General features: G+C 40.2%; 1 protein-coding gene across 1 annotated transcript; it reads right to left on the bottom strand.

Annotated features, from left to right (window-relative positions):
- Window positions 1-383: 383 nt before the first annotated feature.
- Window positions 384-10,123, bottom strand: cbsb (cystathionine beta-synthase b). The gene is made up of 14 exons (XM_031312349.2): window positions 10,005-10,123; window positions 9,234-9,340; window positions 5,564-5,698; window positions 5,369-5,448; window positions 5,080-5,284; window positions 4,750-4,841; window positions 4,468-4,581; window positions 4,269-4,353; window positions 4,068-4,173; window positions 2,990-3,067; window positions 2,772-2,906; window positions 1,890-1,998; window positions 1,697-1,781; window positions 384-1,097 (listed from the first exon to the last, which is right to left on the bottom strand). The coding sequence occupies exons 1-14, from the start codon at window positions 10,121-10,123 to the stop codon at window positions 991-993; spliced, it is 1,557 nt and encodes a 518-aa protein (XP_031168209.2). The 3' UTR covers window positions 384-990.
- Between the last annotated feature and the right edge of the window lie 544 nt (window positions 10,124-10,667).

Below are 10,667 nucleotides of genomic sequence, written 5' to 3'. Positions count from 1 at the left end.
GTCAGGGCTATGGCTCAGGATCTAAGAAAGCGCAGTGTCGAGTGCCGCAGTTTTCCTTGGATTAGGGTGGCACCTAAATCATGGTTGCAGCTGTCGCCGTGGTCCTGCTCTGCGCCCTGCTATGCCCTGTTACACCCTGCTATGAACTACTACAACTACTATTTCTAGTCATAGTTCCATTATCTTTATTGTGACTATAATTGCCACTGTTCATCACACCCCCAACCGTCAGACACCGCCTACCAGGAGCCTGGGTCTGTCCGAGGTTTCTTCCTAAAAGGAAGTTTTTATTCACCACTCGAGGTTTCTGCCTAAAAGGGAGTTTTTCCTCGCACTAAATGCTTGCTCTTTGTAAATTATAGTGTGGCCTAGACCTACTCTATCTGTAAAGTGTCTTGAGATAACTCTTGTTATGATTTGATACTATAAATAAAATTGAATTGAATTGAAGATGTTTGGATGAGCAGTTCCAGAGTCTGTTCCCACAGTCAAATAGAGTTTCCCTCCTGTTAAAATGCGTAGTGCCCCCCTCCATGGTTAGGGTTAGGGAGTTTGGTTCCGGTTTAGTAAGGGTAAACACATATCGACAGGGGAACAGTCTTTGACACAACACCTGCAATCGGGCCCTTCCGAACAGGGAACTTTTCAACGGGCACTGCACCAGTTAGATTAAAAATAAAATACAGTGTCCATGTTCATAGTAACGAAGGAACATGTTTCCTAGTGCAACAATGTGGCTCACAGATTTGTTGACAAAGAGAAACATTTAGAATATTGTCAAACTTTAACTTTAAAATTAATTTCAGAATGTTATATATATTAATACTACACAGAGTGTATTGCTTATGTGGAACCTAATTAATCCCCTCCACATATGTAGCTGCAAAAACCACTGAATTAAAATATGATTCAGCCGCAGGTGTTCACGTGGTGCTTCTTGGTAAAGCAAGCAGTATCTTCCACGTCTTAAACAGGAAGTGATCACAGAGACTACGAGTGATCCTGGCTCTCATCTGTGGTGATGTAGTCGAGGAGGTCAATCGCTGTCACGATGCCAAACACCATCTGCTTCTGACAAGTTGACCCATCAGCTTTATCTGGAGCGAGACAGTAGACTGTAGTTACTGACATTACTCGCTAAACATAGAAGAAAACTGAAAACAGAGCAGGATAAACATTGACTGCAGTACATTTCAAAGACTACTGTATTTATTAATTTGTTATGGAAGCTAACAGGGACAACACAGTCAAATACATCTTCCCCTTTGCTTCAAGCAAAAAAGAAAAACATTTTGGCAAATTCACTTATTCAACTTCTGCTGGAGAGTTAGATGAAAAGGTTAATACCACTCTTATATTTGTCCGTTAAATATACTGTAATATCCCAGCAGCTGGTTAGCTTGGCATAAAGACTGAAAACAAGTAAACGGCTAGCCTGGCTCTGTACAACAGTAACAAAATCTGCCTACGAGCACCTTTAAAGTGGAAAAAAATCAAAATGAAGCAGCAATTTTATCACATTCACACCCAAATCGTCCCATCCTGACTACCGTACGTTGACAACAACTTCTGTTCAGCTGGGGATGTTTGCTGCATGTCATCTCTCCCCTCATTTCCTGACACCTATCTACTCTCTTCAATTAAATGAATGCAAAATGTCAAGGAAAATTCTGTTAAAAGAAATAAAGTATATTACTCTGAGTGTGATCATGCACCACCAGGACGAAGTGGTCTGTTTCGAGGATTTGGGACAGCTTCCCCAGGTTGTCTGTCAGGTGCACCTTAGAGCGTTGTGTTGAGAGATTAGCCATGTAGTCATGTAAACATGTTAACTTTGAATGCATGCATTGTGTGTAGTATACATAGAGTATGTGTTTCTACTGACTGACCTGTTTGTAATGCTTGCAGAGCACCTTGCTGACAGCATCTGAGGGTTTAGCCTTCCCGGCTGACACAGAGGACAGAATGGTTCCCAGAGTCACCATCCCCTGGATCACACTGTGGAAAAACACACATCAAACACCGCATCACCTGCTGATCCTCTATTAGAGTGTAAGCTTCTGTCTGTATTGGTGTAAAAATATCTGTATTCTGATTAATACCAGAAGTGGATATGACATACAAGAAATGGTGTCTGCTTCATGTTTTGCATTAAATCATTTAATACTGCCATTCATTTTTTTCTCATACTTAAAACTGGAGGTAGTGTATATAATGAGAGAAGGCCCAGATGAAAATGAAGTGGGTCTGAATTGTCTATGAAAACAATGAAAAACCTATAAAAACAGGTTATAGTTGCTCAATGGGTCATATTGAAGGATTAATAAATAATAGAGATAGTGCATGGAACAAGAGGAGGGCCAGATGAATGTAAAGTAGGTCTGAAAAATGAGAAAGATATTAACAAAAATGCCCTTTTGAGATTACTAGGGACCAACTCATTTTTGTTAATAGGTTTCTCATTTTTCAGACCTACTTTATATTCACCTGGACCTCCTCTTGTTGCATGCACAATCTCCATTTTATGAATTCTGTAGTCTGAGTCTGGCTTAATTTAGTGATTAACTGCTTCTTAGTTTCCTGTCTTCAATCAAGTCACTTCAATATCTGACCCTGAGGTAAAAAATAACATCTGGAACATCTGGAACATCTGTTGTGCTGATGAACTTGTCTAAATATATGTTCAGCCTTTTTGTTTGCATTAAACAACAGTCTGGATCAGTTTGATACTGAAGGTGCACTAATGTATATCATTTCTTGAGGAGATATACCCTGAGTTATCAACGACTGGGGCCTGGTCGAACGCTTTCTCTTTCAGGATGTCGATGGTTTTCTGGCAGGACACAGACGCTAACACAGTGAGGGGGGCAGATAGGTTTAGACACCGGACAGTCATGTTCCACCACCTTAAAGAGAGAGAGTGAGACAAATGAGTAATCTAACACTTGGATCGGTAGACCTGTTAAACCCTCATTGTTGACTTTCTCACCAGGGTTTGAAGTCCATCGGCTCCTCCGGTCTGAGGAACCCCTTCTCACACATCCACTTGTCACTCAGGAATTTTGACCTGGAGGCAGCAATGTGTTTGATAGCTAAACAAATTAGAAGTTGCTCTGGTTTCTGACACATTAGATTTGGTCAGGCTTGAGTTTAAGAGTGTGCTTTAAGTGACGGCCCCTGCTAACTGTGTGTCTGATTGTTCTAACCCTGCATAACTGTGTTTGGGGTCGGCTGATGCAGCATGATTTGGGGCACCTGGGCCCGGTGCCCTGCCGGAGATGGAAGGCTAGCCTTCTGGACTTCGCCCCCTTCTTTCTTTTTGCCCCATCTGCTCTACCGACAGCAGGAGTCGGTTGTTTGTTTTGTTTGTTTGTGGTTCTTTTTTGCATTTGTATTATTTAGTTAAACCTTATATGCATATATTAACAATACATTCTTTAAGTTATTGGCTTTGTGTATGCCTTCCAGTTTTTGTTATGACTTAGAGCCAGGTTTATGACATTTATAAGTTGGGGATAAGTTTAAAAATTTTGTGTGTGTGATTTGCTGCTGGACAAGCGGTTTAAGATGCTGACGTGAAACTGCAACATCTCTGGTGTCCAGGGTGTGTTGGTTGTGTGTCATCCCCTACCAACCAGACCCTTTGGTTAACTGCCAAACTAGTGTAAAAGTACAGCCTCAGAGAGCCCATAGCATGGCTGAAGACTACGTCTTGTCGTCTGAATATTTCAGTTCACTAGTTACATCATTATGGTGGACAATATTGTCCATGGTGGACAAGCAAATTAAAGCAGCATATTAGCCTGTGATCATCACACTCAGTGTATATTGGAGAAGCAGCTCACTTTCAGTAGAAGACGATAACTAAAGTATGGGTGCTGCACAGGGAGATACATATTATAATTATATAACAGTGTTACATGCACGTAAACAAAGAAAAGGATTACATTGAGGCTTTGGTAAGTCAAGTGCAGTAGAATCAGCACCATGTAACTTGGCTGTTGAACGCTCCAAATGTAAAGTTGTATTAAGTCATGATCCAAGAGTTCAGTAAATTTGTCTCTTACATATAGTTGCGGACGGAGTCAGCCAGGATGACCACACAGCGCTGTCCCGCCTCAAGCTGCCGAGCCATCTTTACTGCTGCTGCCATGGCTGAGCCAGAGCTGCCGCCTGCAGTAAAACAGGAAAGAATATTACATACACAGGGAACTAATAAGTACAGTACAATTTACAATACAACGGTATCACTTGGTCAGTGAACATACCGCACAGGAGACCCTCCTCTCTGACCAGCTTGCGTGACATTGTGAACGTCTCCTGGTCAGTCGATTTATACCACATGTCAACAAGCTGTATAGGTTTGTAAGGGAGAGAGCAACAGAAAGAGACATATGATTTTTGCTCTGTGCGCAAAACAAATGACAATGTGCACGTTCAAATGTATGCATGCGCAAACACACTCACAGATCTGTCCAACACTGTGGGGATAAAGTCATATCCAATGCCCTCCACTTCAAAGGAAGTCTTATTTTTGTTAGATCCAACCAGAATGGAGCCCTCAGGGTCCACAGCGACTATCTGACACAAATATGACAACAGTGTTGAGACTGGAAACACACATAAGTAACGTTATCTGTACTTCACATCTGTTCTCCACACAAATCTCTTTTTAATCATAGATTTAGCAAAATAAAACGCGTTCAAAAAAGGTTCTTAATAAGGTTCTTAATAAGGTGTGCATCTTGCCTTGACATTGGGGCATCTCTCCTTCAACTTCCGAGCAACACCAGTAAGTGTACCGCCTGTGCCGGCTCCCGCCACCAACATGTCCAATTTACCTGAAAGGAAAAGGAATCAGCAAAAGGAGATTCATTTTTGGACAACAGTTATTTGGAGAGTGCCTCAAGGACAACTGTTGTTTGTTCACCATAAGTCTACACAGGGCACCTTTAAATATAATTCTTTCAATTTGTCCAATACATTTCTCATTATTCTAAAGGACTATACATAAAAACTATCACTAAGCTACGATACACTGTATTGACCTAAATCTTTTATCTGTCAAAAAGAACAAACCATCACACTGCTCCAGTATCTCCTCAGCTGTGGTATCGTAGTGAGCCAGAGGGTTGCTGGCATTACGATATTGGTCGAGGATGTGTGAGTTGGAGATCTCGCTCTTTAGACGCCAAGCAGTGACTATGTGAGACTCTGGTGAATCAAAAGCTGCAGAAGAAGGCGTGCGCACTATTTCTGCCCCGAGAGCTCTCAACACATCAACCTAAAAAACCACAGTGAGATCAGATTTCATTTTGTCAAATGTCCCATAATGAACAACTTGTGATCAAATAAAATAGTTCCGTACCTTCTCGTTGCTCATCCTCTCAGGCATGGTTATAATGCAGCGGTAGCCTTTAACTGCAGCTGCCAGGGCGAGGCCGATACCTGCAGGCAGCCAGGGGACGAGATTTTAAGCAACCTGCCATGTTTATGTTACGTTTTTGTTTTCTGCGATCTTGCCTCGACAACAACCTGCTTCTACATCTTTCTTCCAAGGTACCTGTGTTGCCAGAGGTGGGCTCAATGATTGTGTCTCCTGGTTTGAGGATCCCGGCTCTCTCAGCATCTTCCACCATCCGCAGGCCGATCCTGTCTTTCACGCTGCCTCCTGCATTGAAGAACTCGCACTTGGCCACTAAATAAAACCGTCGTAAAACAAAGTACTGTCACTGAGTGTGTTTTAGTTTGATTGCGACTCTGAAAGGATCATGTAATACATATAATGTATTTTTGCATTATTTTATTTTGAATCAGTTACAGAATTAGGACAGAAATCCACCAAATTAAAACACTGTGTGAAAATGTTGTTTCCTTCCTTTTTCCCAACATCAACCAAGATATTTTCTGCATCATGAAATAACAGAACACAAGTTTGTTTCATGTGTGTAGTTTTATTTTTATGATCTGTTACTGTGGTTATGTATTGTTTGTGTTTGTGGAGATCATCTGCTCAGTATGTCATAGTGAAAACAGGTGTGCAACATTAGTTAATCTAAGCAGTAAGCGAGTGGAAAACTGTTGTGACGTTCATGTCATGATGTTATCATGGCAGCCCGTGCTTCTTCTTGTTCTGTGTGTTTTTTTCATGTTCCTCCCTCCTGTTCTGAGGACTGTGAGCTGTGGGCACGGCTGAGCTGGCAGGTGAAGTAATCTAATCACCCTCCTGCAGTATTTAAGGCTGGCTCTGTGATCCACTCGTCGCCAGATAGTATAGTCTACTAGTGTGGTATAGTTGCACTCCTGGCTCCCTGTGTTATCTGTTTACCTGGTGTTTTAGCTTGTGTAGCTAAAATATTTTCTGTGTTAATCTCTTGTTGCAGCCTGCCTTGCTCGCTTGTGCGCCTGCCTGCCTGCCTGCCTGCTTGCTCATCCCGCCTGCTCCTCTCTCTCTCTCTGTAAGGATTGGATTCAAACTCAATTGTTTGTTGGACTCTGGAGGAGGCTCTACCACATGGTCAACGCCACCACTTCATTGGGCACGCTCTGGAGAGCGCACTGCACCCACCACTCACCACTGGATTCCCTCAACACAACTCCCCTTTTGCCACCAGCACAATTATTGTATATATTTTACTCATTAAAATACTTAATCTTAATTATTGTGTTTTTCATCTGCTTTTGGGTTCCACCTCCTGTGCCGTTCCGTAACAGTTCAGGTAAAGTTGATGCATTCATGTTCTTCTTTCTTCTTTTGAGAAAATTATTCAACAGTACTTCCTCATAATCAGTGCATCCAGTTAGTAGCTGTTGATGATGTAAGAATAATTCGGCAAAGTAAAACATTCTTATAAATACAAATCTGTCATTTTTCAGTAAAGTAGAAGACCTCTTGTGTTTAGTAGGTCAACTTTGAAATAGATTTGCATATTTGCACATGAACCAGGTCCATCCCCCCCTAACTACAAATATAGGGTGGCTACAATTAAATGCAATGCATTTACCAAGTGTGCCAAACTGAATGCACATTCTCTGCTTTACACTCAGTTTGCAATTTTAATAACCCACTTCTGGCAAAACTATAAACATTGGTCTCTACATTGCTACACTATTGCCAATTGCCTTTTAACACATGAGAAAACACTTTAAAAAAACAAGTTCACTTCAGAGCTTGAGCACTATAAACAGGCCACCGGCAAACATTTGGTTTGGACAACAATGGAGGCCAATATCTACTGCACTTCTGTTTGAGGAGTGTTAGAACATTTTAAGAAAAATAAATAACTTTCACCCCTTATTAGTGTTGATAGTGTATTATGTTCGAAATACACAATCATACTTTGGATACCTGAGGCACATTTGGATACCTGTGTGGGTGTGTTTACATGTATGACAAACTTTATTGCAATCTACAGTGTTTTATTATTAATACTATCAGTGCGTAGTTGGTGCTTTGTGTGCTTATTCAAATTATGGTTTGTGTGTACTGTAGTGATGGGAAAACACAAACAAGAGTTTGAAGAGCAAGAATTTGCTTTTCTAACAGATGTATAATGTTTTGCTGGTTTGGTGTAAGGTTTTGTGGTTAGTATGTAGAGTTTGGCGAAAATAGCCTATCATTTCAAAGACAGTACAATCAGAAAAAACTAAATCTGAAGTGAAGTGGAGAGTAATCCCTGTCACATGAAAATAAGTATAAGGCCCTTTGTCTCATTAAGCCATGGGAACAAACTAGAACTTCACTTTAATCAGTTTGAAGGGAGTGTGAAAGAGCTTTTCTTAGGAGGCTTAAACTGATGTTTCTGGGAGGTTTCATCCTCACTGAACCCAATAACCTCACCGGGCTGCCAGTACGAGACGGATCAGATGAGGAGATACTGTACTGAAATCAAATGTATACCTACTGTAGCAGCATACCTGAAAAGTTTGCTGTGCTTTGCTCTGTGGGCCAAAAGAACAAGTCTTTCCTTTTGCCTCAGACAAAATACCGACAGGCACACAGTTGGCAACATAAAAGGCCAAAAGCTACATGATACCTTAATGTTCCCTTCTTAACAGCAGCTTCTTTATTTTAAGCAGGAAGCCAACAGGGACACAGCCGTATAAACAGCCCCTTGATAAAAGCACACCAGGTTTTCTGCATGCACATATTCATTTAATATGTTTGTCTGCATGCCTTATACCCTGAAAGAAGTCAGTGTACCCAAAGACTGTTTACCAGGTAAGACTTGACTCTCTAATCTACTGCTGCTGAGCAACCATCACATCCAGCGAGCCAACTGCACACTGAAACTTCTTCACTTTCCAGGAAGGAAAACAATAATGCTGTTGTTAGGGGGAAGGAGTGTATCTCCTTTTCTGAAAAAGGGAAAACAACATTTTACTCTCCAATCCTGTTCATCTTCACCATGCTATTTTCATCTCTAGCTATCTGCATGATAAGTATGCAGACAAGATTCAAACTATAAATATTTATTTTTGCAACTGATTAACAAGTATCGCACCAACTTCCCATTTCTTTTTTTTTAAGGTTCTGACCTTTTCAAGACCGTATACTTAAAAAAGTATAAAGTTTAAATAATTGTGTGCACTGATGTGGAGGTTTTTTCTCAGCAGTGCATTTTGCTGTTATGATATGATATGTGGGCGTGTGTGTTATATGATGTGGTGGAATGTAACTAAGTACTTTTACTAAAGTACTGTACCTAAATGCAATTTTGACATACTTGTACTTTACTTGAGTATTTACATTTTATACTACTTTATACTTCTACCCCACTACATGTCAGAGGAAATAATGCACTTTTCACCTCACTACATTTATTTGACACTTATAGTTACTGGTTACTTTTTCCTTTAAAAACAAAACAAAACACATGATATACTTATACAGTATGATGCATAGACTGTATAATATGGTATGATGTGATACAGTACTATACAATTAATCTACCCAGTAGTATACAAAGTATCTAAAAATGGCTCCACATTGACGAATTACAACATTGAAATGCTTTTACATGTCTTTGTATCTGTATTTTCTGCATGAGTACTTTTGATATTTCAATTAAATTTTGATTTCAGGACTTTTACTTTTAATGGGTTACATTTAGATTATGGTATTTTTACTTTCACTTCAGTAAAGAATCAGACTCTTTCAGTAAATTAATTAGACTTCTTACACAACTGCAATATGTTAGCTTTGCAAGGATTACATGAAAGCTTTTACTCACAAATATCACATTTGAGTCCAAACTCCTTTGGGATTTTGTTCAAACGGACCAGAGGTGTGTGTCCAATTTTCCCGAGGATGTTGGGGAGGATGCTGGGGGGCTTGATGCTGTGATGGAGAGAAGAAGAAAAATTCACCATCAGCTTTCTGTAAATACAATACAGGGTCATCTTTACCCAATGATGAATACACACGTGCCTGTGGAGTATCTTAACCACTATCAAGGCTATTGCAAGCAACGTTTTTATGTGTGACATTCCAGCCAATGTTGTCCAATTCACTGATCAACATGTAGTAACATGTCAAGAAACACACACTCATTTAATACAATTAACATCCCAAAACCGTGATGGCATATGACCCTGGGCTCTTTTTGTAAATTGATGCATGCATGTACTGTAAGCTATTATTACTGAACATGGTTACCGTTTTGGGCCTACTGACGTACAGTATTGGGCCTCTAAGCCAGAGCCTCTGTTTAAAGTGACTGTTTATTAAAAAACTTTGTTGGAAAAGTCAGTTAAAAGTAGGGATGTCTGAATTTTTGTTGTTGTTGCTGCTGGTCCTTAGTCTTTTAATATTGCATATCTGCAGCTGTAGTCGTTTTGTGTCTATTTCAGTCCAGTCCATTTTGCTCCCATGTAGGAGGGATAGCAGGTCTTTTACATACCCAGAGGCCCGTTGTCTCATAATTTGACCATACTTACACTATCAACATTAATTCAACAATAACCACAGATTTATTTTGCGAGCTTTCATTAACGTGACTCACCGTTCTGGGTGGCTATGAGGTGACTCTGAAATAGATGCACCCAGCCTCCAGGTACATCTGCTGGGCAAATCAGGACGGATCCAGTTCCACTGATCAGCAGTCGCTTCTCCGTTCTCCATCTCACTCTCACTGCTATCCTCAATCTCGTGGTATGATTGAACCTAAACCTTGAGACAGTCCTGTTCTTCATTTATAGAACACCTATTGTCACTTGTCACAGTTACAGCATCCCCATCCACACTGTAAAACTTTTGACCCTGAGTAATATTTGCATCTATCAGGTTAGTTGCATGTGGGCAAAGAGTAGGAACAGCTTCCAAACATGTAGTTTTTGAAACAGAAGGCATAGCTTACCTGCAGGAAGATAAGGCAGGTGTTACAATCGCACATGCAACATAAACAAAACCTTTCAAACTCTAATGAATAAACAGCACTCTTGTTCTGCTTGAATCTATGTCCATATATATATATATATATATATATATATATATATATAACAACAAAAACAATAATGTTACAATGGTAAACAGCAATACAGTAGTAATGGAAACTGCAAAGTGTGCTGGAATAAGTATGGGATGATTAGTGTAACAGGTTGTTTTATATACATGGGGTAAACATGGTAAACATCACACCTGCCAAACATCAGCATGTTAGCAATGT

Source organism: Sander lucioperca, chromosome 8 (genome assembly GCF_008315115.2).
Source record: "Sander lucioperca isolate FBNREF2018 chromosome 8, SLUC_FBN_1.2, whole genome shotgun sequence".
In the NCBI taxonomy this organism is placed as follows: Eukaryota; Metazoa; Chordata; class Actinopteri; order Perciformes; family Percidae; genus Sander; species Sander lucioperca.
Note: the sequence above shows the minus strand (reverse complement) of the source record. Positions and strands in the feature narration are given on the sequence as shown.